The 27,230-nt window shown below is 62.2% G+C and overlaps 2 protein-coding genes and 1 gene segment (V, D, J or C); 1 reads left to right on the top strand and 2 right to left on the bottom strand.

The window, feature by feature from the left end:
* The window catches only part of LOC123943474, a 1,358,446-nt gene that overhangs the window by 1,291,220 nt on the left and 39,996 nt on the right, over positions 1-27,230 (top strand).
* On the bottom strand, positions 1,075-4,386 carry LOC123943488. Of its 2 annotated transcripts, XM_046007791.1 has the most exons (3): positions 4,120-4,386; positions 3,520-3,722; positions 1,075-1,424 (listed from the first exon to the last, which is right to left on the bottom strand). In XM_046007791.1, exons 1-3 carry the CDS (start codon positions 4,306-4,308, stop codon positions 1,421-1,423), a joined length of 396 nt encoding a protein of 131 aa, XP_045863747.1. In that variant the 5' UTR covers positions 4,309-4,386; the 3' UTR covers positions 1,075-1,420. The 2 variants fall into 2 exon arrangements, with proteins under 2 accessions (XP_045863747.1, XP_045863746.1); XM_046007790.1 differs by lacking the exon at positions 1,075-1,424 and having other exon boundaries at positions 2,746-3,722.
* On the bottom strand, positions 23,417-26,728 carry LOC123943487. 2 transcript variants are annotated; one of them, XM_046007789.1, is made up of 3 exons: positions 26,462-26,728; positions 25,862-26,064; positions 23,417-23,766 (listed from the first exon to the last, which is right to left on the bottom strand). In XM_046007789.1, exons 1-3 carry the CDS (start codon positions 26,648-26,650, stop codon positions 23,763-23,765), a joined length of 396 nt encoding a protein of 131 aa, XP_045863745.1. In that variant the 5' UTR covers positions 26,651-26,728; the 3' UTR covers positions 23,417-23,762. The 2 variants fall into 2 exon arrangements, with proteins under 2 accessions (XP_045863745.1, XP_045863744.1); XM_046007788.1 differs by lacking the exon at positions 23,417-23,766 and having other exon boundaries at positions 25,088-26,064.

The raw sequence follows: 27,230 nt of genomic DNA, 5'->3' as shown, positions 1-27,230 counted from the left end.
CAGACATAGAGGGATCCTTTCCAGGAACGGGCTCATCGCTCGTGGGCGTCGACCAGCACATCGGGAACCTGCAGGGCCGCCCACAGCCTGGAGTCTCAGGCAGGAGCTAACCCTGCAGTCTCGGGGCAGAACTCCTTCTCCGGGAAAACTCGGGCTTCGTTCTTCAGTCCCTCGACGGCTTGCATGAGGCCCACCCACATTTTGGAGCCCACGTCCTCTCCCTGAAGTGCACTGATTTCCCTGCACAGCTAGGAGGCTGTCTGGCTGGGTGAGCGTGGGAGACCGACCGTCCCTCGGACCTCCTCTCGATCCACGTTCACAATGCGAGAGGCGGGGCCACCGTCACTGTCTTACCTGGAAGAAACTGCAGCCTCAAGAGCCTCAGCCCCTGCCTGCGGGGAGGGTGCCAGGCTTTGCACCGGTTCTTCTGACCCCAGCGCTCATGCACTGTCCACACTACGTCTTGGAGAGGCAGCAGAACAATCTCCTGATCCAATCCCTGCCTTTGGGGACCGTCACAGGAGGAGGTCCCTGCAGCTCAGGGTCCTTAGGGGAGGACCGAAGCCCTGGGAAGGCTCGGAAGATGCCATCCCTTTATCTGCGGATAAGGACTTCGCAGCGGTCCGCGGTGCCGACAGCAGCAGCAGCGAGCACACTGTACTCGCTGGGGCAGGTGTGCTTTCTGGGACGGGCAGACCTGGCCAAAGGCAGATATTAGGAAATCATGCCACCGACAAGTAAGGACCATCGTGACACGTGCCGTGAGTGGAGATCATCCAGGCCCCTGAGGTCCCCTAGCAGAAAAACCCAATGCGGGGGTCAAGGGACGCTTTCCCAGGAGTGCACCCAAGGCAGAGCCCTCCACGCAAGCGGTGTGGCTGCCTGGGGCCCGCGCCTCTGCACCTGGTCTCCTGCCCTTCCGGCCACAGACCCTCGTGGGCCCAGGAGAACTGGGGCCATCTGGGAGAAGACAGGCGTGCCACGTTACAGGACGGTTTCCAAAGCACGGTGCGATCCTGACTCCCATGTGGACACATAAAAAATGTCTTTCAAATCTTTATTAAACTCGTCGATTCAGTAGAATCCAAGTATCTCATTTCTAGAGTTGAATCAAGAATGCTAAGAAGCATTTATACAGAGTTGCGTTTTCTAATGTGGCAGGTTTATTCCATGGGAGGCAGGAGTGGACTGTCCTATCAAAGAAGAGACACTGCATGGCCATCCGTTGCCCACATCTCACGAGCTCCAAGACCGTGCAAAGCTCCGAGCCCCCACTGAATCAGCCCACACGAGACAATGCCTTCATTTCCACTGAAGACATAAGAAGTCATCTTTGGGTCCATTCAGACTTTGGCACAGAATTTCCTGTAAGCATTTGCAGCAGACAGAGTATGCGGAACTCGTACAGGACCCCTGCCAATCAACTGGAAACAATCACACAGTTTGACAGAGAATGGACACGGGAACTTCACAACAGATCCCAGTCACCGTTAAACATGTGGGAAGGTGCAGCCACTCTGGAGAACAGTGTGGAGATTCCTGAAGAAATTAAGAATAGAGCTTCCCTATGACCCTGCAATTGCACTGCTGGGTATTTACCCCAAAGATACAGATGTAGTGAAAAGAAGGGCCATCTGTACCCCAATGTTCATAGCAGCAATGGCTACGGTCGCCAAACTGTGGAAAGAACCAAGATGCCCTTCAACGGACGAATGGATAAGGGAGATGTGGTCCATATACACGATGGAGTATTATGCCTCCATCAGAAAGGACGAATACCCAACTTTTGTAGCAACATGGACGGGACTGGAGGAGATTATGCTGAGCGAAATAAGTCAAGCAGAGAGAGTCAAGTATCATATGGTCTCACTTATTTGTGGAGCATAACAAAGAACATGGAGGACACGGGGAGATGGAGAGGAGAGGGAGTTGAGGGAACCTGGAAGGGGAGATGAACCATGAGAGACTATGGACTCTGAAAAACAACCAGAGGGTTTTGGGGGAGGAGGGTCGGGTGAGCCTGGTGGTGGGTATTGTGGAGGCCACGTACTGCCTGGAGCACTGGGTGTGGTGCATAAACAGTGAATTCTGGAACGCTGAAAAGAAATTTTAAAAATTAAAAGTTAAAAACAAACATGTGGGAAGGATGCTGGCCTCCCCTGTTACATGGAAAGCGATCGTTTCGGAGAAACCACGGGAGGGAAAGCGGTTCTCCTTCCCACAGCAGCGCAGCCGCTAGTACCAGAGCAAACCTCAGAGGCAGCGAGTAGAAAGCAGACAGCACTCAGCCAGGATCAGGAGACTGTGCAGAAACACCAGCAGAGCAGACACGGGAGAAGCTCGCTCCCGGGAAAGACCCGCGTGAAGACCAAGTCCAGTCCTGTGGCAGGTGCTGCCCGAAGGCGGCCAGAAACCGCTGCTGTCCCAGGTGCAGGCCAGGACACAGGGCTCAGGACCACACCTAATAGCTGGGAATTAGGGGGACGGATCCACGGAGACGGAACCCCAAAATCTGCACACAAGCGCTCCTCAAACCCTTGGCTGATCCCTTGACTGGGCACCTGTAGAGGAAACTAAGGACCCAATGGGAACACCAGCCAGGAGGCCAAAGAACAGAGGCTCCAGCTGCTGACACACAGACAGAGGCTCCCACGCACGCACGGGCTCCCACGCACGCACGGCACAGCTGAGACGCAGCACGTCCAGGTGCAGATCGCCCCAGGCCGGCGAATACAGGAGCAGCATCGTGGGGCCGCACTCAGCATCTCTACAGGCAGAAGGTGTGACGCCAGAGCCTCAGAGGCTGAGGGCACAGTGACTGCCGGGCGGGGCAGCCAGGCCTGCTCTTGGGCACAAGGGGGACGAGCCAGGGTGATGCTGGAGGCAGGGCAGGGCCACAGCCCCAGAGAGGAGCAGAGCGGGGTCAGCACGGACACGTGAGCTCAGAGCTCCGCTGCCCCGGTGGGACCCGGGAGGAGACGAGATCATTGTCCTCCAAGACCGCAGGACCCCAAGGGCGGCTGGGCTGCCGACAGGGCCCAGCAGCAGCCGCCGCACGGCTGCCCCTGTGTCTTCAGCACACAGCGCGGACACCGGCTGGGCACGGCGGCCCCAGCCCCGCGGCCGGGGAAGAATGAGAAGGGGGCCGCCAGCGTGGTCAGGGCTGCCGGGGAGCCCAGGACGGCACGCTCCCCCGTGTGCGGGCTGCACGGACTGGCCGCACCTGGCCTGGGCCCGCGGGGGCAGCTGGCTGCAGGGTGGGGCTCCGCCTGCCCTGTGGTTTCTCTCAGAACCGTGGGCCCTTCCAAGAACTGGGCGCTCGCCCCCCCCTCCCACGCAGCACCTGACCCAGTGCCAAGGGTGGGGCAGGACAGGCAGGGACCGACGGCCCTGGGGGGGCAGGGAGGTCGGGCTGGGCTCTGTCTGCCCCAGGCCCCCCGTCCAGGCCTGTCCGGGCCAACCACTGCGGCCCTTGCACGTCTTCGAACAAGCCTGAGGGTCCCCCCGGGGGCACCACACCTGACGGAGGCGACCTCCACACGGCCTCCCTGCACGGCCACTGCTGGCCCTCGGCATGCTGGGCCCAGAGTGGGGGTTCCTGGTGTCTCCCGCTCCAAACGTCCGCACGAGGCCTCGCAGGAGCGCTCGCTGGGAGGGCCCCGCATCGTGGCCTCCCCGACGTGGGCGCTCGGCCTTTCCGGGGGTTCCGGGGACACACGGGCCTGCAGGACACGCCGCGGTGTGAGGGCGAGGCCTAGCCCAGCCAGCGCAGCCGCACACACAGCGCTGGCGCGTCAACAGGGCACAGCCGCCGTAAAGGACGGAGTCCGACGGGACTAGTGCCTCCCGCAGCCGCGGCGACACCCACAGATCCGTGCCACCGTCCACCCCAGCTGCACCGGACACGGTCGTCTTCCGGAGCCGCCGGCCCACCGCATGGTTTCCCAGCTTGCCCTCCGTCCCCGCCCGCCGTCCCTGGACACACCGCCCAACTGCAGCCCCCGCGAGACAGCCAGCGGCAGGACACGGGCTCGGGAAGGAGTGTGGGGACGATGCGGAGGCCCCCGGCCAGCAGGACGCCCAGGGCGGGCCGGGGGACTCACGGCCCCGCACACTCACCCCCAGGCCACGCCTCCAGGCAGTGGGACACAGGAACAAGGGAACGTGCCACGAGGACCCCTGCATCCACGTCTCAGGCACGTGGCCACGCGGGCTTCTCGTGCCCAAAGCAGCCACGACCCTTTGCTCGCAGGGCTGCCTCGGGGACAGCGGGGATGGCGCCCGGCCCCCGCTCCCTTCCAGGGGCATCCCGGTGACCACCACGCTGTGTGCGGCCAGCGGGTCGGCGTGGCATCAGGGAGCGGGCACACGGGAGGCCACGGAGAGGAGTCCACTGCGTCCACGGCACAGGGGCTCATTTCAACCCTGATGTTGCTGACACACTTCCCAAGAACTTAACAAAAGAGGAACTCCCAGGGCTGCTGAGGTCCCTGGGGGTTCCCACCCCGTTTCTGGTCAGGACACTGAGGCCGAGCTCCCTTCCCCCAAGGCTGGTCCCAGCTGAGCTGCCCTGTGCTGAGCTGGGCCGAGCACGGTAGGACTGGGCTGGACGGCAGAGCTGACCCGTACCCCAGGACAGGCTGCTGGGCCCTGTCCCAGGGCTGGAGGCTGAGGGTCAGAGCCAGGGCACAAGCCCAGCCCCACCAATCACCCACCTGTGTAGGGGTCTTATAGAGCCCTAGACCCCACATTCCAGCCTTGCTCACGCCACACCCACGCACACTCGCCCTCACACGCACACACGCGGGCGCACACCCGTGCTCTCAGGAGACCGGCCCACACCGGTCCAGAGAAGGAGACGCCGCGGTACGGCCCTCCCGAGCGCCCAGCCAGGCTCTGCCCTAGCGGCCACCGAGCTCACAGGGCCGTGACCCGACCTCAGACCAGCGGCTCCGTCTCTGCCCGCAGGACCCCTCTCCGTTGGCTCCGGCCGCGGGCGACCTTCGGGAAACGTGCAAACATCCAGACACGTGCCGTGACGTCGGAGCCACGCGGCCTCGCGCGCACTAAACGCGGGAGATGGTCTGGAGCCTCCTGGAATGTCCTGGGTCGCAACGATCTGTACCTCTCGGTGGGAGAAACCCCGTCCTAAATGCCGCCTCCGGGCCCACGCGGGTCCCAGCAGCTGCCCCCCGGGGCCTCCAGGAACACCTTCCCTTTCCCCTTAAAACTGTTAAAAAGGGAGTCAGGCAGGAACAGGCCCTGTATTCTCCCCACATGGCCAGACCCCTGTGGAGTCGTGGCAAGGGGGGAGGAAAGTTCCGTAGCCGGAAACTGGATACGGCCCAAAAGTACACATAGGTGGCTCGAGAGAGAGACAGAGAGAGAGAGAGGGAGGCGGGTACGTGGGTGGGGGCCGGATGGACGGTGATACACAGACGGACGGGGAGGGGTGGGACAGACGGTGGGTGGGCAGATACACGGGTGGTCGGACAGGTGGAGAGACGACAAGTACACGGATGGATAATAGAATAAACTTCTAAGACGGCTTCGTCCGTTTTGCGCTGACGAGACCCACACCCTCCTGCAAGGTTCTCGGGAGCCCAGGCCTGGGTACCTCCCGCCCGTCTCCTGGACCGAGGGTCCCCCAAGGGCAGAGCTGAGTGTCTTCCTTCTCTGTGCCCCAGATCAGAAGACCTGCCCCATGGACCCCAGCATGAGGACAAGGGCTGGGCTGGGCCCACACCGACCGCGAGAGCCAGAGGCCATCGCACACGGCAGAGTGCAACACCCCGAGCCAGGGAGGCCGCTGCGCTGGTCACCGGTCAGGAGGGCCGGGGGGGCCCAGCTCACGGGGCGCACAGCCCGAGAGCAGGCCGCGGGGTGGACGCTACCAGGGACGCTACCTTCACGCCCCCCTCCCCGGCAGGAAAGGGCCTTCTCAGGGGCCCTCAGTCCCGCTTTCTTTCCTTCCGTTGCGAACCCGGCACGGTCGGCCGAATGCTGGCCCCCGAAAGCCATGTCCACGGCCTAATTCCTGGAACCTGTGAGTGCGACCTTGTTTGGAGAACGGGTCTTTGCAGGTGTGGTGGACGTCAAGGCCCTTCGGATGAGATGGGCCAGGCCCGAGGAGTGATGGCGGGTGTCCCTACAAGAGGCCGAGGAGAGACAGGGACGGGGAGGAGAAGCCCCATGATGGTGGGGGCAGGGCCGGGAGGGACCGGGCCGCGAGCCCAGGGACGCTCCTCACACGTGGACGGTGCGGGGTCAGGCCGGGCACAGCCCCTGACCCGTGGACGGGGCCCCCGTCAGTCAGAACCAAGGGCATGTCGGATCTCTTTCCTGACTCCCTGGTGATGCCTCAAACTACGCAGTCTCCGCATGACTCACGCTCCCCTCGCGGGTGCAGGCCGCACCCATCCCCCACGCCGCCTTCACAGTGCCGTCATCCCCATGACTTCCTTCCCTTATGACTGGGAGACGCTGTCCTTTCCCACTAGGCTTAGAGATAACGAGAGCGGAAGGGAGCGTTCGCACTCACCCAGAGCCCCGCCATGTCCCGGGCTCCGCCATGACGCGTCCCGGCTTGCACGGCTACACGTGTCACAAAGGCCGAGCCGGAGTCCGCAGCAGATCACAGGACTCGAGGGCACAGGTCACACGGGGCTCAGCCCCTGTGAAGTCCCCGCGAGCCGGCTCCCAGCCCCAGGCCTGTGGGGCACTGCCCGCCCTGGGCAGCCCCACCGGGAGGACGCGGTCCACAAGCTCCCCATCGCGCGCCGGCCGGCTAAGCTCCCTTCCGCTGAAGATCCCCTCTGCTGCCCGTCCCCTCCTCGCCCCCTCCCCCAGCCCCGGGAGCACCTCCCCTCCCCTCCCTGGAAATGTGCTTTCTGGACGTGCAGGGGGACACGGCAGCGTGGAGCCTGCCGCTGGCCCCGACTCCGCACACGCCGGCCAGACTGAGATCTGCACTGCCCACAGGGGCTGCCGGCGGGCGGCTCCTCAGGAACGGGCCTGAGGGCTGCAGGGGTGCAGGTGTGCGGGGGCTGGAGGCACCTTCACGCCAAACACACGTTCCATGAGGACGGATGTCCCGGCCTCCACACTCGGGGCCGCTGCAGTCAGGAGCCCGTGCGGATCTGCCCCGTCAGCCCTGAGGAGAGACAAAACCCCGGCGGGGACGTGCAGGGGAGGCCACGGCAGACTTCTCTCTCCATCGGGTGACGGACCCAGGCTTGGCCTCCCGAAGCTGGACCGAAGACCCCACTGTGCACCCGCCTCGTGAATGAGTTGCCCGACGGGACACATCCTTCCTCGAGGGCCCAGCAGGCGCCTCCCGCCAGCATTCCCGGACAGGAAATCTCCCATTCCTGCCTGTGAGCCCATGCACAGTCTGGGGAGCATTTGCAGGAGGGAAGGAGGTGTATAAGCCAGTGCGTTCTTCACGGCCACAGGCACGAGTCCCGGGCTGCGCCCTGATACACCCTCGGGGAGCTCTCTCCTTCTCGCTTCCAGAGAATCTAAAAGGCTTGTTCACTCTGTGCGGACAGCCCGGGACGGGGCCGCTGGGCAGGTCCAGGGGGACTCGATGGCCACGCTCTTCCGATGGGCATGGGCACGCCACACGCGGGCTCCCAGGGCACAGCCATCGGGGTAAGGACACACCCTCCCATCGGCCACCCAGGCTGCTTCCGGGTCACAGTGAGACCGAGGAGGTTGCTGACATGGTTTCCATCGGGTGTGGGGACCCGGGACACCGCGGCCTTCAGACACGCTGCCCTCCAAACACACACCCGACGTCCAGTTCTTCTGACCTGCCGGCACGGATGGAACAGGAGGACGACATTCTAGCTCAGGGGCATCTTGCCGTGTGGACAGGACAAGTGTGAGGCTGGTGTGCAGGTATGCGTGGGACAGTCGGTGGCCACACTCGAGGGGCACAAGGAGGAGCCCACCAGGGCTGGAGATACCTCTGGGCTCAGCCGAGAGCAGGTTATGCTGGTCTGCCCGGGAGCAGGCACCAGGCATTTCCCTGCAAGAGGCAGAGACCAAGGGGAACACGTGCCAGGAGGGGTGGGTGGGGGTCCTGTGTACTCCCTTGGGCCCCCGCGCACCCACCACACCCCACTCCCACACATCCACCTGCAGCAGCTTTGGCCGTGCTTGGAGGTCCCCCAGCTCCTCTGAGACAGAAACCACCCAGAAGAAAAGGGAACTTCTGGAAGCAAGCCATGCCCCTCGGTTTCGATCCTGTTCTTAGTCTCCCAGGGCTGCCTGGAAACTAGGAAGCAGGGCTGAGGGCACAGAGCTCAGCCACAAGGACGAGTGTGTGCCTGGGGCAGGTGGGTGCAGGCATGAGCGTGGCTGCAGGGCGGCTCCTTGTACAGCTCCGACGACGGTGAGTTGGGTCTGCACAGAGCACGGCCAGAGGAGTGAGGGGCAACACCAGAACCTGCTGCAGGAGTGGAGGAGAGACCACGCCCTCGGGACCCCGGCGGAGGCTGGAGCAGCTGAGCCAGCACGGGACAAGGCAGGGGCCAGGCTGCCTGCAGTCCATGGCCCAACCCAGGGCAGGGACAAGAGGGCACGGGAGGGGCACACCCACGCCAACGCTGCTGGACACACCAGACGCAGACGAAGGGGGACCAGGACCTGGACCTTCAAGGATGGTGACGAGAGACGGGCAGAAGCCTGAGGGTTGCCGTTCACCACCTGTGCTGGGAGCCCGGGCTGGGCCATCTTGAGTCACAGCAGGACCGAAGCAAGGATGGACAGAGGGGTCTGAGGGGAGGACACAGGGAGGGCTGGCTCAGCCCCAGGGACGAAGAGGCCTCCAGGTGGCCCTGACCACCCAAGGGAGCCAGGTGAAGCCCCAGGACAGGGTCGGAGGTGTTGTCCACAGGGCCCTGGGCGGCCTCAGATGAGCAGCAGGTGAGAGCAGGACGAGGGGGTAGGGCGGCCATGGTTCCCAAGTGCTCAGAGCCCAGACCGCAGCACAGGGGCTGAGCAAGGAGCTCAATGTGCTCCAGGAGCCCAGGGGCTGAGGGTCAGAAGCCAAACCTGGGCTAAAGGGTCTGGGACAGGGAGCAGGGACAGGGTGCCCTAGGGACACCCAGGAGTCTGGGGTTGAGCTCCAGACCAGGGTGGGGAGAGATCACAGGGCGTGTGGGGCAGAAGCTGCTGTAGTCGATGAGTCCACGGGCCAGGGGTACAGCAGCTACAGCTGAGCAGAAACTGGGACGGTTCCAGGAGCAGGAGACGGCCCAGGGGCTCAGGGGAACGTCAGAGCTCGTGCAGGTGAGCAGGGGCAGGGAGAGCAGGAGGGGCAGGGAGTAGTCCCAGGGACTCAGGGGAGCAGGCAGAGCTTCCCCAGGTGAGCAGGGGCAGGTAGGAGACCAGGAGGGGCAGGCGGCTGCCCTAGGGGCTCAGGGGAGCAGGGAGAGCTTCTGCTGGTGAGAAGGGGCAGAGGGGAGAGGAGGAGGGTCACAGGGTTGCCCCAGGGGCTCAGGAGAGCAGGCAGAGCTCCTGCAGGTGAGCAGGGGCAGGAGGGAGAGCATGAGGGGCAGGGGTTGCCCCAGGGGCTCAGGGGAGCAGGGAGAGCTTGTGCGGGTGAGCAGGGGCAGGGGGAGAACAGGAGGGGCAGGAGCCGCCCAGGAGCCCGGGGGAGGAGGGCAGAAGGACTCGCTGTCGCAGCTCTGGGCTGCTGGACGCTGTCACCAGCCACATACAGAGACGCTGAGGGCAGAGCCTGGTGAGCATCCCTGCCCTCGGGGACAGTGGCCTGGCTCTGGGGCCCGGGGGACAAGGTAGGTTGGAAACTATGGCCAGGGTGGGAAGGTCTCTGGGGAGGAAGGGCCAGGGTGGCCAGCTTTGAGGGGACGAAGGGAACCCGTTCTTTGGTCCTGGGGTCGAGCCCTGTTCCGGAGGTGCCTGGGGACGAGGAACAGAAGAGGGGGACGTGTCACACCCGGTGGGGAGGCCCGGGGCAGCGGACCCCATGGAGGACAGAGCATGGGGCCCGACTGGAGCCTGACGTAGGACAGCCAGCCTGGGGTGTGGCAGGGGGGGACGCAGGGCCAGAAGGGAGAGCCTGGCTGCGACCAGGGCTCTGAGATGGCCTGAGGTGCTGGTCCCACGCAGGAGAGGACAGCCAGGGCGGCGCAAGGCTCCCCTCCATGCTGAGGGGCCACGGGCTCGGGGAAATGTCGGCCGAAGGGCTCCGTGGCGAGCGAGGAGCTGGACAGGCCCCAGAGCGGGGACGGCCCAGGCACGGACACCGGCTGGGCGGGCCCTCAGTGAACTCAGGAGGCCACGCCACGAAGGCCTGAGGAGGGTCGGTGGGTTTGGGGCAGGGACGGGGCCCGGGGCCCGGCTGCTTGGGCTGCGGAGCTGACCCAGAAGACATGGGGCCTGGAGGGCAGTCGGCCGGCCTCGACGAAGGCTCTGGACCGAGGGGCAGGGGCAGTGGGTGGACGTTTCCGCTGGTCCAAGGCACAATCGGGTGGGGACAGCAGGACAGTGGGCTCAGGGGCCAGCAGGAGCCACTGTGAGCAGGCGCCACAGGTCAGGGCTCAGACGGGCTTGGTCAGGCCGGACACCCAGAAGACTCAGGGCGTGGGGACCCTGAGTGGGGACCCAGGGCCAGAGGCCCAGGAGAGTCTGACCCAGGTGGTCACCCAGCCCTGACCAGGCTGAGGAGTCCAGCACCTGTGGCCGCAGAGAGCCAGGCCAGGCAGCTGGTCTGCAGACGACCAGGAAGCACGTGGGTGCTGGGCCCTAGATGCCCCAGGCCTGGGCACCTGCTGTCCTGCCCTGGCCCTTGCAGGTGTGAGACCCTGGTGGTCACACAACGTTCTCTCTTGCAGTTTCCACCACGGCCCCATCGGTATTCCCATTGGCCCCCAGCTGCGAGGCCATGCCCGGATCCCCAGTGGCCGTGGCCTGCCTGGTGTCCGGCTACTTCCCTGAGCCTGTCACTGTGACCTGGAACTCCGGCTCTTCGACCAGCCATGTGCACACCTTCCCGTCCGTCCTGCAGTCCTCGGGGCTCTACTCTCTCAGCAGCATGGTGACCGTGCACCTCGGCCCAGGGATGAGTGACACCCTCGTCTGCACCGTGGCCCACCCAGCCAGTAACACCAAGGTGGACATGAAAAGTGAGAGCTCGGGCCTAAGGGAGGGTGTCCAGTTGGACACGGGCCAGCTCACTGGCCAGCCTGGACCTCAGGGCACAGGGGAGGCAGCACTGTCTGCCCACCTGCAGGCCTCCCAATTCCGGGACGAGATCCTCTGGGCGTTGGCGTCCAGTGGCTAAACCCCCACTCCAGTCCCTGGTCTGGGAACCGCCCAAGACCTGGCCGTCCCCTACGCCCACCCCAACCTGTGCCCAGCCCAGACACCCAGTAACGCCCAGTCTGCTCTCTCTGCAGTGAGCCCGGGCTGTGCGTGCTTGAATGAAGAACCCTCACACCGAGGTGAGTCAGAGTGACCTTGTTCTCCACGCCAAGCCGGTCTGGTGAGGGAAACGGATGTCCAAGAGGAAGCCCACCCACGATCTGACCCCTGCGCTCTGTGTCCCTCAGCAGGCTCTTATATGCCGGGAGGACCTTCCGTCTTCATCTTCCCCCCGAAACCCAGGGACACCCTCAGGATGACCCACACCCCCGAGGTCACATGCGTGGTGCTGGACCTGGCCCAAGACGACCATGAGGTCCAGATCAGCTGGTTCGTGGACGACCAGGAGGTGCACACGGCCAAGACGAACCCACGTGAGCAGCAGTTCAACAGCACCTTCCGTGTGGTCAGCGTCCTCCCCATCCAGCACCAGGACTGGCTCCAGGGGAAGGTCTTCAAGTGCACGGTCAACAACAAAGCTCTCCCGGCGGCCATTGAGAAGACCATCACCAAGGCCAAAGGTGAGCAGCAGGGTGACTGGGGTGCAGGGTCTTGCAGACCAAGCGCAGCCCTCCACCCTCCGAGTGACCATCTGTGCTGACCTCTGACCCCACAGGGCGTCCCCAGCAGCCCAGTGTGTATGTCTTGCCCCCGTCCTCGAAGGAGTTAGCAGCCAAGGACACCGTCAGTGTGACCTGCCTGGTCAAAGACTTCTACCCCCCTGACATTGATGTGGCGTGGCAGAGCAACGGCAAACAGTTACCAGAGGACAATGTACGCACAACCCCGGCCCGGCTGGACGTGGATGGCACCTACTTCCTCTACAGCAAGCTCTCAGTGACCAAGGAGCGCTGGATGACGGAAGTCTTCACGTGTGCCGTGCTGCATGAAGCCCTCCCGAACCACCACACAGAGCTCACCATCTCCCAGTCTCCGGGTAAATGAGCAACACGCCCGGCCCCCCAGCAAGCCCCCCACCCACAGGCTCTTGGGGTCCCACGAGGACGCCGGAGCCCCCACCCCTCTGTACATACCTCCCGGGCAGGCGCCCCTGCATGAAATAAAGCACCCAGCTCTGCCCTGGGACCCCGCGACGCTGTCATGGTTCTTTCCGAGGCAGAGCTCAGCACACCCGGGTCTCTGAGTGGCAGGGACGGCCCGGCTCCGAGGCCAGGGGTCACCGTTGGTGGGAGAGAGCGGGTCCCACGGGGGCCTGGACTCCGGGAGGGCGGGTCTGCACAGGCTGCCACAGCATGTGGCCAGGAGGAGTTGCCTGAGGCAGGACAGGGGACTTGGCCAGAGGTGGCCGCCACTCCGGGCCGTCCCTGCAACCAGGAGCTACCCGGGGCTGCAGGGTGTGGTCAGGGATCGCAGAAGCCCGTCCCGAGCCCTCAGGGAAAGGAGCGCACACTCTCCCGCTTCTGTACCAGCCCAAGTTGTGGGGGACGCTGGCCTGTCCTACTGCCCCGGGCCGCTTGGGCGTCCTGAGACTCTGAGTGGTTGCTCTGCGCCAACGCGGACGCCGTGCCTCACCCGCGTGTGGGGACAGGCCTCCTTTGCCCTCAGGCACTCCACGAACAGGCTCCCGCCCCCTCCCAGGTGTGGGGGTCCTGCCTGGGGCCAGGCCTGTCCACTCGTGGGGACACTCAACCTCGAGCCCCAGGGGCAGAGGCAGGCGGCCCTGAGCTCCACGGAAGGGACCATCCCAGATGCCCACCTGGACGCTGAGTCCAGACCCACTGAAAACAAGCCCGTCCCACGGAGCAGCCCCATCTTCGCACACGCAATCACACACGCACACATGCATGCACACGTGTGTGCAGACAGCCACGCGCATGTGCGTCCCTGCATCGCGGCCGCTTGCACGCATGCGCACACACATGTCCACCCGTGTGCACACGAGCACACACACGCACGCCCACGTCTGCACTGCAGACACACGCGTGTGCACACACGGCCTTACACGCAGGCCTCGCACGGGACGGCCCGCACGGGCCCAGACCAGATCCGGTCTTGGGAACCCTCACCGTGGACACCAGCCCGACCCACACCCCTCCAGCACCCATCGGCTTCTCAGCAGCCCATCCACACGCTGACCACACGGACCTGCCGCCCCGCCCCAGGCCACCTGCACCCCTTCCCAACACCCACAAAACCCCACACGCAGCTTGTCCTGATGCCCCCGCCCACTCCTTCTCTCGCACACTCCCCGACACGGACCGGCCCTTCCCTGGGCTCTGCTGACCCCCCCACCCTCCGGACCTGGCCCCCAGGGGAAGAGGACATGTGCCGGTCAGGGCGCCTGCCCCCAGGAGGGTCCCAGCACAGGGCAGGGCAGAGACAGAGGGGGGCCCCCGCTGACCAGACCCAAGCTGGAGAGCCGGGGGTGCTGAGGCTGGCGCCTGAGCTCGCAGAGGGCTGTGACTGTCCCCCAGGGAATCACCCCTGGGCAGGCACGGCACTGACCACCCCCTTCCTGTCCAGAGCTGCTCCTGGACGACAGCTGTGCCGAGGACCAGGACGGGGAGCTGGACGGGCTGTGGACCACCATCTCAATCTTCATCACCCTCTTCCTGCTCAGCGTGTGCTACAGCGCCACCGTGACCCTCTTTAAGGTGGGCGTCCCCACACGTCCCCTCACTGCAGCCTGCTGTCCCCGGGCTGTCCCCACACTATCCACGTGCTGTCCCCGTCTGTCCACACGCTGTCCACACGCTGTCCATATGCTGTCCCCGTGCCGTCCTCACACTGTCTACATGTTCTCTCCACACTGTCCCCATGTTGTCACCATGCTGTCCTCGACTGTCCCCTCACTTCAGCCCACTCTCCCTACACTGTCCCCATGCTATTCCCATGCTGACCCCATGCTGGCCACACACTGACCCAGAATTGTCCCCATGCTGTCCCAAGACTGTCGTCATGCTGTCTCCATGCTGCACCCATGCTGTCCTATGCTGTCCTTACAATGTCCCCATACTGTCCCCACACTTTCCTCACAGTGACCTCATGTTGTCCAAACACTGTCCGCACACTGTCCACATGCTATCTTACGCTGTCCCCACACTGTCCCCAGCCTATCCCCAGCCTCTCTCTGTGCTCTCCCCCTGATGTCCCAATGCTGTCCCCATGCTGTCCTCACATGGTCCCCATACTGTCTTCACACTGTCCACACACTTTCCCCATACTGTTCCCACACTGACCCCATGCTGACCCTATGCTGACCAGACACTATCCCCATGCGGTCCTCACACTCTTCCCTCACTGACACACATGTCCCCATGCTGTTCCCATGATGTCCCCACACTGTCCATTCGCTATCCCTTCAATGACCCAAAAGTGGCCCCACAGTGCCCCCACACTGTCCCCATGTTGTTCCCACCCTGTCCCCACATTAACTCCATGCTGTCCCTATACTATCCCCAAACTGTCTCCACATTGTCCCCTACACGTCCCCATGCAATCCCTATACAGTCCCCACGCTGACCCCACACTCTATCCTCCCTGTCCCCTTACTGTCTCCACACTGACATCACATGTCCCATCACTGTCCACGTGCAGTCCCTTCACATCCCCATGTTGTCCTCACACGGTCCTCATACTGTCCCCACATGATGGCCCATGTCTCCACACTGTCTCCATGATGATGCCATGCTGTCCCATCACTGTCCCCACAGTCCCCAGCTGTTTCCATGCTGTCCACACATTGTCCCCTCACTGTCCCATCACTGTCCCCATGATGACACCTCACTGTCCCCACATGATGGACCACTGTCCCAAAACTGTCCCTTCACTATCTGCACACTGTCCCCTCATTGTCCCCACACTGTCCCCAGACTGTGCCTATGATGACTGCTCACTCACTGTCCCCACACAAAGAGCACTGTCCCCACACTGACCCCTTGTTGTGCCCTCGTGGTCCCCACACTGTACCCAGTCCCCACACTGTCCTCACGATGACCCTATGCTGTCCCATCACTGTCACCACTGTCCCCAGCTGTCCCTATGCTATCCACACATTGTCCCTCATTGTCCCTCACTGTCCCCCCACTCTCCCACACTATCCCCTCGCTGCTCCATCACTGCCCCCTCGCTGTGCCCACAGTCCACACACTGTCCCCACACTGTCCCCTTGCTGTTGCCACATGGTCCCGTCACTATACCTTTGCTGTCCCCTCGCTTTTCCACTCTGTCCCCTCACCGTCCCCACACTGTCCAGTGGCTCTCTACCCACAATCCCCACGCTGCCCCCTCACCGCTCCCTCACTGTCCCCAAACGGTCCCCACACTGTCCCCACACTGTACCTGAAATGCCCCATCGTGGTCCCCTCGCTGTCTCCTTCTGCCCCCTCACTGCCCCTTCACTGTCCCTTCACTCTCCCCTCGCTGTCTCCTCACTGCACCTCACTGTCCCCACCCTGTCCCCTCACCGTCCCCACACTGTCCAGTGGTTGTCCCCCCACTGTCCCCTTGGAGTCCCCACACTGCCCCCTCACCGCTCCCTCGCTGTCCCCACACAGCCCCAACCATGTGCCTACACTGTCCCCAAAGTGCCCCATCGTGGTCCCCTCGCTGTCCCCTTGCTGCCCCTCACTGCCACATTGCTGCCTGTCGCTGAACCCTCGCTGTCCCCTCACTGTCCCCACACTATCCAGTGGATGTCCCCACGCTGGGCTCCCCTCATTGCCCCCTCACTGCCCACTCGCTGACCACACACAGTCCCCACACTGTCCCCTCGCTATTGCCACACGGTCCCCTCGCTATCCCCTTGCAATCACCATGCTGTCCCCTTGCTACACCTCGCTGACCCCTAACTGTCCCCTCACTGTCCCCACACTGTCCAGTGGCTGTCCCCATGCTGTCTGCTCGCAGTCCCCTTGCTGCCCCCTCACCGTTCCCTCACTGTCCCCACACTGTCCCTTTGCTGCCCCCTCGCTGTCCCCTCACTGTCCGCATGCCGCCCCACCAGGACCCCCAGCCCTCTAGTGGCCACGGTGTGGGGTCCAGCTCTGGCGGGAGGCGGGGGCGGTCCCCGGGGGTCCCGGGCACGCTGACTCCCTCGCCCGCCTGCTGCAGGTGAAGTGGATCTTCTCCTCGGTGGTGCAGCTGAAGCACACGATCGTCCCCGACTACAGGAACATGATCGGCCAGGGGGCCTAGGGCGGGTCCTTGGCGGGTGTCCAGGGCTGCCCTCGACCCCCCACGGGAACAAGCTGCTTCGGTTCATGCTGCTCAGCCTGCTGCCAGGCCTGCCCCTCTGACCTCCCAGCATGCCACCCTCTGACCTCACAGCCGCCCCGGACCTAACCTCCACCCTAGGGGTTGCTGGGCACCGTGGGTTGCCTCCTGCCCCTGACGCCCTGTTTGGAGACCACCAGACAGCAGGCGGCACCCCCAACCTGAGCTGATGGACACTGCTCACCCCTCCTTGGCAGCCACCAAGTTACTGCTGGGGCCGCGTGGACACTGACGCATCAGGGCAGGACGTCCCCGGGGTCACGTGCACGGTCATCCTGGAGGCGGCAGAGGGCTGGCAGTTCCAGCGTCCATCTGGGCAGGGACCAGCCTCTGTGCAAACCCCGTCCAGGCCGGGCTCCAGAAGGCAGGACATCCCCAGAGCAGGCATGTTGTCTCAGATCCTGAAGAACCCATGGGCCACCATCAACCCACAGAGAGGCTTCCGACGTGCCACGAGTGATCAGTCAGACCTTCTCTACTGGGGGAGATGTGCAGAGGAGGGCCCAGGCCTGTGGCCACTGCAGGTGCCCCCGGGGACAGGGGGAAGGAGTGACGGCAGCTAGACTGGCCTTCTGCAGAGGGGCCTGGTGACCCGGTCCGCAGACAGGTGGGACGCAGCCTCAGTGGACAGAGTGGGCAGGTGCAGAGAGGCCAGGTCAGCAGGCCCAGCCTGCACCCTCCTGTGACCAGGACCTGAGGCACGCTGGGCAGAAGTGCCTGCTTGATCCGGGCAGCTGGGGTCAGAGACAAGACGACCAGAGACAGTGCCTGCAGCGCGGGACCTGACCCAGGCAGACGCCTAGGACTGGTTCTCAGCCCAGCCTTTGAACAAGTGCCCAGTCAGAGCCCCGACACGGGAGAGACGACCATGCAGGGGAGGAGAGGCAGAGCCCCCATGCCCCTGGGAGAGAATGTACACCCATCACTCAGAGGAAACCCGCTGCTGTCGCTTAGGTAGCTTGATTTCTTCTTGTGAAATTTCTGGAGCGTGAAAATGTCCTTTACTGTTTCTTCTCTTTTTCTTTAATGACAATAAAATATCCTGAAAAATTCCATAACTTGCTGGGCAAAGTCTTCCTGTGTTCACGCTCCTGGTGAAATCCCGGCCTGGCCACATCGTGCTTTGGCTCCCTCCCGCCATGGGGGGCCAGGACCCACAGTCCCAGGCACTCCCGGTGGGTGAGGAAGGCATCCAGGAGCAGTGCAGGGCCAGGGGCCACCCGGGGCTGCGTGCAGGCGGGGCTGCCGGCCTGGCCCTGCACTGAAGCAAGAGGCGTGTGTTGGGTGTGTGTTAGCCAGCACGGGCGGCCAGACAGAAGAGCCACAGTCTGGCCGCTTCGGCCACATGCGTTTCTGTTGCCACAATCCCGGAAGCCAGCAGGAGAGACGCAGGCCTCGCCTGGGGCCTCTGCCCCTGTCCTCACGTGGCCAGCCCTCTGTGCATGTCTGTGTCCTCATCCTCGGCTCTTACAAGAACAAGAGGCCGTCCTGAGGACCAGCCGCACTGGACTGGATGAATGAGCTCCTTCTACCCTATCACCTCTCCAAAGACCCCGTCTCCAAATACCCTCACATCCCAAGGTCCTGGAGTCAAGGCTTCAAGACTTGCATTTGGGGGTCATGATCTAGGTTGACCATGGGACAGAAAGCAGGTGTCTGGGAGAATATTCCAACCCTCAGGGACCCTGGGGGCTCCAGGCTACACCCTCAGTGCCTCAGTACCTCAGTACCACACCCTCTCTCCCCTTCACCCTCCTCTTCTACCTAGAAGCCCATCGGCCAATGGGCCACACAGCCCGCCCAGCCCCTCTTCCTCTCAGTCCCAGGGCTACCTCCACTCCCATCTCCTGGACCACAGATCAGCCTCCATCCCCCCTGCCTCACATGTGAATGCCAGCATCTCCCACAACGGGGGACCCCATGCCCTCCTGGATGAGCATCGGGCCCTTGGCTCAACTATGCCCTCACCCACAGGACTAGAATGCCAACTCTGTGAAAATGACCTCCCACCAGGCACGGAGGATCCCACTGTAGGGTCCTGGTTGGCTGGAGGGAGCCCTTTTGTTGTGGGCTTGGACTGACTCTGCCCCTCCCGGAGAAACTGGCCTGCAGACCCCGGATGTAGGGGCAGGCCAGCGGGATGGAGACGTCCAATCAGTGGGGCGCACACATATTTGCTATAGTGGATTGAAATTCAATCGGCCGCCTGTGTTGCTGACCCAGCGTGACGGTGCAGCTTTCCCCGTGTGTTGCAGTCCTATTGGCCACCTGTGTGTGGGCCGGGCTCGGCCACCTCTATAAAGATTAGTCTGTGAAGTAGTGTAGGAGTGATAGCGTTGGGGTTGTGGGGAACATCGGGAGCCGCAGCGTCGGGATTGTTGGGAGCAGCGTCATAGGGGAAGCATAGTCATCGGGAGCAGCATCGTGGGGAGCGGCCTCGCCGGGAGCGTCATCATCAGGGAACGGCCTCGCCAGCCGGGGAGCAACCTCGCCAGCTGGGAAGCAGCGCTGCCGGAGCATCATCATCGGGAAGCGGCCTCGTCGGGGAGCGGTGCCACCAGGAGTGCCGTCGTCAGGTAGGGGAGCCATGGGGTAGCGGCCGTCGTCCGGTAGCGGCCGTCATCGGGTAGCAGGACTCGTCAGGTAGCGGGAGTCGTCGGGTAGGGGGAATCGTGGGGGAGTCGTCGGGTAAGGGAAGTAGTCGGGGTCGGTGTCCTGGTCGTCGTCGCCTCTTTGGAAGAGACGCCCCAACTGGTTGGTTTGATTTCCGATGCTTGGCGCGAAATAAAGCTTTGCTTGACTTTCGCTTTGTGTCGGTCTCGTTCCTTTGATCACGGACCCTATCATTGGGGGCTCATCCGGGATCAAACGATGAGAACTGAGCCAGCATCGGAAAATCTGGGAAAAGCCTCTGGAGGTATTGGGATCTTGTCTGTCTCTCTGTCTGGTTGCGGAGCTCCAGGGAATATCCCACCAGGGAGAATCTGGACGTGGCCATGCTCCCCAGGGATGGAATGGATGCAGGGACACCCCATCCCTCTGCTGGTAGATCGATGGTGGGTTCGAGTTCCCCTGGGCGGTCGAGGGGTTCGAGTCCCCCTAGATGGTCAGGGGTTCGAGTCCCCCTGGGCTGTCTCTGGGGGTTTGAGTCCCCCTGGGCAATCAGGGGCCTGCCGGGCGGTTCGAGTCCCCCTAGGCAGTGGCCGGAGGGGTTCGAGTCCCCCTAGGTGGTCACCGGGGATTTGAGTCCTGCTAGGTGGTCAGGGGGTTTGAGTCCCCCTACTAAATCCCCACAGGTGGCAGGACCGCTGGGCCTGCGGTTGTCTTTGTATTGTCTTTTTGTTGTCTGTTGTGGTGTTTGTTGTGTTTGAGGGAATTGGGCAAGCAGAGAGTGAGGGAACTCTGACTTTCAGCTCTCCGTTCCTCATAATGGATGTGGGGCTTCCCCCTCACTCATTTTGTGTGTTAAGGGCTATGACTGGAGCCAACTGGGGTTAGTCTAACTTGGGACAGAGACTTGAAGGAATGTTCCCAAGCAGCTGCCAAAACTCCCTTTGCTTCGGGGAATTCCTTGCCTTCTCTGGCCCGATGTGAACTGCCTAGCCCCTCCGCCTTGCAGGCGGGAAAGCATGGCGTCTGAAGTGGAATGGGCCCAAGTGGAACGTGAGGTCTGTTGGTGGAGGGATGGCTGGGCTGATGGTTGACTGTCTGTCTCAGGGTTTTGATGGGTGGTTGTTAAAGTGGCTTTCAGGGTCTTTGGTAACCTGAAACTTTGAAGATTTGCTTGGATGACGAATGGGATAAAATGCTAGGGTGCTGGTTGCTGGAACTGAGTTTGTGCTTTTGAAATCTATTGGTAAACATGTTCTGTGCTTAACTGCTATTGCAGCAGTTCACAGTTGGTTAAAATGTAAACGGTTTTCTTTTTGCCCGCCCAGAATTGTAAATGAGATCTCTTTGACTCATAAGGCTTTTCCTTAATACGCTGAGTTACTCAGGAAGTACTGCTAAAGCAATGGTAAACCTTGGGTTTATGCTGTAACTACTCCAGAGGTTCTGTACATTTCCTGGAGTTCCAATGTTTTGATAAGGGTCATCACTTGATATTTAACCATATCTATTCTGAGTTTTTGTCATTTGTGATTGTTTTGGTTCTCTTGTGGGATGAATTCCGCCTTAAAGGAAATTCATATGGGAGACTTTCAGAACAAATACAGGTCTTTAATGTGTTGAAGTCCTGGAACTGAAATGGGTAAGAATTTCCAGGGCTAGAGGCTGCACTCGAACTAAGCCAGAATTAGTACAGTGACTTGAGGTAAGGAGGAGTCTTCAGGAGCTTTTCTAGGAAGGCTTATTGAAGCCTATAAAATGTATAGCCCGATCGACCCTGAGGCACCCGAAAATCGGAGGGCAGTGAATCTTGCTTTTGCCAGTCAGTCAGCCCCAGATATAAGGAGATAACTTCAGGAAATTGAAGGATTTAAAGGGAAGACTCTGACTGAGTTAGTGGGAATAGCAGAAAAGGTGTTTAACAACAGGGTTGCACAGGAGGATAAAAAACAGACAAAAAACTGGTACAGGTTTTGGCATTACATGAGACAGGTAGAGGATAGTGCATGGAAGGAAAAGCCTAAGCACAGAGAAGGCAGGTGGGAAGACTTAGGTTCAGATCAGTGCACTTACTGTAAAGAAAAAGGACACTGGGCCAGGGAATGCCCCCAAAAGGAAGACGGCAATGCTGGGCCTGGTTGGCCAGAGGGAGCTCTTTTGTTGTGGGCTTGGACTGACTCTGCCCCTCCTGGAGGAACTTGCTTGCAGACGCCGGATGTAGGGGCGGGCCAGCCGGATGGAGACGTCCAATCACTGGGGCGCACACATATTTGCTATGGTGGATTGAAATTCAATTGGCCGCCCGTATTGCTGACTCAGCGTGACGGTGCAGCTTTCCCCGTGTGTTGCAGTCCTATTGGCCACCTGTGTGTGGGCCGGGCTCGGCCACCTCTATAAAGATTAGTCTGTGAGGTAGTGTAGGAGTGATAGCGTCGGGGTCATTGGGAGCATAAGGAGCAACAGCGTCGGGAACAGCAGCGTGCGTGGGTAGCAGCAGCGTCGGGATCATCGGGATCGTCAGGATCGTCGGGAGCAGCGTCATAGGGGAAGCATAGTCATCGGGAGCAGCATCGTGGGGAGCGGCCTCGCCGGGGAGCAGCGCTGCCGGAGCATCGTCATCGGGAAGCAGGCTGTCGGGGAGCGGTGCCACCAGGACTGCTGTCGTCGGGTAGGGGAGCCATGGGGTAGCGGCCGTCGTTGGGTAGCGGCCGTCATCGCGTAGCAGGAGTCGTCAGGTAGCAGGCGTCGTCGGGTAGGGGGAATCGTGGGGGAGTCGTCGGGTAAGGGAAGTCGTCGGGTTCGGTGTCCCGGTCGTCGTCGACTCTTTGGAAGAGACGCCCCGACTGGTCGGTTTGATTTTCGATGCTTGGCGCGAAATAAAGCTTTGCTTCACGTTTGCTTTGTGTCGGTCTCGTTCCTTTGATCACGGACCCTAACACCACCTGCGACCCACCATATTGTCCTACAACATGGAACCAAGAGGAGCTGGATGAGAGGTAGGAGAGAGAGACCCAGAGTATCAGAACGGGGAGGAGGCAGATGAGAGGAAAGACATGGAGACACAACCCTAAAGGACAGCTGAACTAAGCTAGAGGCAGGCGCACAGACATAGAGGGATCCTTTCCAGGAACGGGCTCATCGCTCGTGGGCGTCGACCAGCACATCGGGAACCTGCAGGGCCGCCCACAGCCTGGAGTCTCAGGCAGGAGCTAACCCTGCAGTCTCGGGGCAGAACTCCTTCTCCGGGAAAACTCGGGCTTCGTTCTTCAGTCCCTCGACGGCTTGCATGAGGCCCACCCACATTTTGGAGCCCACGTCCTCTCCCTGAAGTGCACTGATTTCCCTGCACAGCTAGGAGGCTGTCTGGCTGGGTGAGCGTGGGAGACCGACCGTCCCTCGGACCTCCTCTCGATCCACGTTCACAATGCGAGAGGCGGGGCCACCGTCACTGTCTTACCTGGAAGAAACTGCAGCCTCAAGAGCCTCAGCCCCTGCCTGCGGGGAGGGTGCCAGGCTTTGCACCGGTTCTTCTGACCCCAGCGCTCATGCACTGTCCACACTACGTCTTGGAGAGGCAGCAGAACAATCTCCTGATCCAATCCCTGCCTTTGGGGACCGTCACAGGAGGAGGTCCCTGCAGCTCAGGGTCCTTAGGGGAGGACCGAAGCCCTGGGAAGGCTCGGAAGATGCCATCCCTTTATCTGCGGATAAGGACTTCGCAGCGGTCCGCGGTGCCGACAGCAGCAGCAGCGAGCACACTGTACTCGCTGGGGCAGGTGTGCTTTCTGGGACGGGCAGACCTGGCCAAAGGCAGATATTAGGAAATCATGCCACCGACAAGTAAGGACCATCGTGACACGTGCCGTGAGTGGAGATCATCCAGGCCCCTGAGGTCCCCTAGCAGAAAAACCCAATGCGGGGGTCAAGGGACGCTTTCCCAGGAGTGCACCCAAGGCAGAGCCCTCCACGCAAGCGGTGTGGCTGCCTGGGGCCCGCGCCTCTGCACCTGGTCTCCTGCCCTTCCGGCCACAGACCCTCGTGGGCCCAGGAGAACTGGGGCCATCTGGGAGAAGACAGGCGTGCCACGTTACAGGACGGTTTCCAAAGCACGGTGCGATCCTGACTCCCATGTGGACACATAAAAAATGTCTTTCAAATCTTTATTAAACTCGTCGATTCAGTAGAATCCAAGTATCTCATTTCTAGAGTTGAATCAAGAATGCTAAGAAGCATTTATACAGAGTTGCGTTTTCTAATGTGGCAGGTTTATTCCATGGGAGGCAGGAGTGGACTGTCCTATCAAAGAAGAGACACTGCATGGCCATCCGTTGCCCACATCTCACGAGCTCCAAGACCGTGCAAAGCTCCGAGCCCCCACTGAATCAGCCCACACGAGACAATGCCTTCATTTCCACTGAAGACATAAGAAGTCATCTTTGGGTCCATTCAGACTTTGGCACAGAATTTCCTGTAAGCATTTGCAGCAGACAGAGTATGCGGAACTCGTACAGGACCCCTGCCAATCAACTGGAAACAATCACACAGTTTGACAGAGAATGGACACGGGAACTTCACAACAGATCCCAGTCACCGTTAAACATGTGGGAAGGTGCAGCCACTCTGGAGAACAGTGTGGAGATTCCTGAAGAAATTAAGAATAGAGCTTCCCTATGACCCTGCAATTGCACTGCTGGGTATTTACCCCAAAGATACAGATGTAGTGAAAAGAAGGGCCATCTGTACCCCAATGTTCATAGCAGCAATGGCTACGGTCGCCAAACTGTGGAAAGAACCAAGATGCCCTTCAACGGACGAATGGATAAGGGAGATGTGGTCCATATACACGATGGAGTATTATGCCTCCATCAGAAAGGACGAATACCCAACTTTTGTAGCAACATGGACGGGACTGGAGGAGATTATGCTGAGCGAAATAAGTCAAGCAGAGAGAGTCAAGTATCATATGGTCTCACTTATTTGTGGAGCATAACAAAGAACATGGAGGACACGGGGAGATGGAGAGGAGAGGGAGTTGAGGGAACCTGGAAGGGGAGATGAACCATGAGAGACTATGGACTCTGAAAAACAACCAGAGGGTTTTGGGGGAGGAGGGTCGGGTGAGCCTGGTGGTGGGTATTGTGGAGGCCACGTACTGCCTGGAGCACTGGGTGTGGTGCATAAACAGTGAATTCTGGAACGCTGAAAAGAAATTTTAAAAATTAAAAGTTAAAAACAAACATGTGGGAAGGATGCTGGCCTCCCCTGTTACATGGAAAGCGATCGTTTCGGAGAAACCACGGGAGGGAAAGCGGTTCTCCTTCCCACAGCAGCGCAGCCGCTAGTACCAGAGCAAACCTCAGAGGCAGCGAGTAGAAAGCAGACAGCACTCAGCCAGGATCAGGAGACTGTGCAGAAACACCAGCAGAGCAGACACGGGAGAAGCTCGCTCCCGGGAAAGACCCGCGTGAAGACCAAGTCCAGTCCTGTGGCAGGTGCTGCCCGAAGGCGGCCAGAAACCGCTGCTGTCCCAGGTGCAGGCCAGGACACAGGGCTCAGGACCACACCTAATAGCTGGGAATTAGGGGGACGGATCCACGGAGACGGAACCCCAAAATCTGCACACAAGCGCTCCTCAAACCCTTGGCTGATCCCTTGACTGGGCACCTGTAGAGGAAACTAAGGACCCAATGGGAACACCAGCCAGGAGGCCAAAGAACAGAGGCTCCAGCTGCTGACACACAGACAGAGGCTCCCACGCACGCACGGGCTCCCACGCACGCACGGCACAGCTGAGACGCAGCACGTCCAGGTGCAGATCGCCCCAGGCCGGCGAATACAGGAGCAGCATCGTGGGGCCGCACTCAGCATCTCTACAGGCAGAAGGTGTGACGCCAGAGCCTCAGAGGCTGAGGGCACAGTGACTGCCGGGCGGGGCAGCCAGGCCTGCTCTTGGGCACAAGGGGGACGAGCCAGGGTGATGCTGGAGGCAGGGCAGGGCCACAGCCCCAGAGAGGAGCAGAGCGGGGTCAGCACGGACACGTGAGCTCAGAGCTCCGCTGCCCCGGTGGGACCCGGGAGGAGACGAGATCATTGTCCTCCAAGACCGCAGGACCCCAAGGGCGGCTGGGCTGCCGACAGGGCCCAGCAGCAGCCGCCGCACGGCTGCCCCTGTGTCTTCAGCACACAGCGCGGACACCGGCTGGGCACGGCGGCCCCAGCCCCGCGGCCGGGGAAGAATGAGAAGGGGGCCGCCAGCGTGGTCAGGGCTGCCGGGGAGCCCAGGACGGCACGCTCCCCCGTGTGCGGGCTGCACGGACTGGCCGCACCTGGCCTGGGCCCGCGGGGGCAGCTGGCTGCAGGGTGGGGCTCCGCCTGCCCTGTGGTTTCTCTCAGAACCGTGGGCCCTTCCAAGAACTGGGCGCTCGCCCCCCCCTCCCACGCAGCACCTGACCCAGTGCCAAGGGTGGGGCAGGACAGGCAGGGACCGACGGCCCTGGGGGGGCAGGGAGGTCGGGCTGGGCTCTGTCTGCCCCAGGCCCCCCGTCCAGGCCTGTCCGGGCCAACCACTGCGGCCCTTGCACGTCTTCGAACAAGCCTGAGGGTCCCCCCGGGGGCACCACACCTGACGGAGGCGACCTCCACACGGCCTCCCTGCACGGCCACTGCTGGCCCTCGGCATGCTGGGCCCAGAGTGGGGGTTCCTGGTGTCTCCCGCTCCAAACGTCCGCACGAGGCCTCGCAGGAGCGCTCGCTGGGAGGGCCCCGCATCGTGGCCTCCCCGACGTGGGCGCTCGGCCTTTCCGGGGGTTCCGGGGACACACGGGCCTGCAGGACACGCCGCGGTGTGAGGGCGAGGCCTAGCCCAGCCAGCGCAGCCGCACACACAGCGCTGGCGCGTCAACAGGGCACAGCCGCCGTAAAGGACGGAGTCCGACGGGACTAGTGCCTCCCGCAGCCGCGGCGACACCCACAGATCCGTGCCACCGTCCACCCCAGCTGCACCGGACACGGTCGTCTTCCGGAGCCGCCGGCCCACCGCATGGTTTCCCAGCTTGCCCTCCGTCCCCGCCCGCCGTCCCTGGACACACCGCCCAACTGCAGCCCCCGCGAGACAGCCAGCGGCAGGACACGGGCTCGGGAAGGAGTGTGGGGACGATGCGGAGGCCCCCGGCCAGCAGGACGCCCAGGGCGGGCCGGGGGACTCACGGCCCCGCACACTCACCCCCAGGCCACGCCTCCAGGCAGTGGGACACAGGAACAAGGGAACGTGCCACGAGGACCCCTGCATCCACGTCTCAGGCACGTGGCCACGCGGGCTTCTCGTGCCCAAAGCAGCCACGACCCTTTGCTCGCAGGGCTGCCTCGGGGACAGCGGGGATGGCGCCCGGCCCCCGCTCCCTTCCAGGGGCATCCCGGTGACCACCACGCTGTGTGCGGCCAGCGGGTCGGCGTGGCATCAGGGAGCGGGCACACGGGAGGCCACGGAGAGGAGTCCACTGCGTCCACGGCACAGGGGCTCATTTCAACCCTGATGTTGCTGACACACTTCCCAAGAACTTAACAAAAGAGGAACTCCCAGGGCTGCTGAGGTCCCTGGGGGTTCCCACCCCGTTTCTGGTCAGGACACTGAGGCCGAGCTCCCTTCCCCCAAGGCTGGTCCCAGCTGAGCTGCCCTGTGCTGAGCTGGGCCGAGCACGGTAGGACTGGGCTGGACGGCAGAGCTGACCCGTACCCCAGGACAGGCTGCTGGGCCCTGTCCCAGGGCTGGAGGCTGAGGGTCAGAGCCAGGGCACAAGCCCAGCCCCACCAATCACCCACCTGTGTAGGGGTCTTATAGAGCCCTAGACCCCACATTCCAGCCTTGCTCACGCCACACCCACGCACACTCGCCCTCACACGCACACACGCGGGCGCACACCCGTGCTCTCAGGAGACCGGCCCACACCGGTCCAGAGAAGGAGACGCCGCGGTACGGCCCTCCCGAGCGCCCA

This window comes from Meles meles, chromosome 6 (assembly GCF_922984935.1).
Source record: "Meles meles chromosome 6, mMelMel3.1 paternal haplotype, whole genome shotgun sequence".
NCBI classification, from domain to species: Eukaryota; Metazoa; Chordata; class Mammalia; order Carnivora; family Mustelidae; genus Meles; species Meles meles.
Note: the sequence above shows the minus strand (reverse complement) of the source record. Positions and strands in the feature narration are given on the sequence as shown.

Bases quoted from the DNA above. Each gene is read 5' to 3' on its own strand.
- LOC123943487 (XM_046007788.1), bottom strand. From the start codon at position 25,918: ATGCCGAGGGCCAGCAGTGGCCGTGCAGGGAGGCCGTGTGGAGGTCGC.
- LOC123943488 (XM_046007790.1), bottom strand. From the start codon at position 3,576: ATGCCGAGGGCCAGCAGTGGCCGTGCAGGGAGGCCGTGTGGAGGTCGC.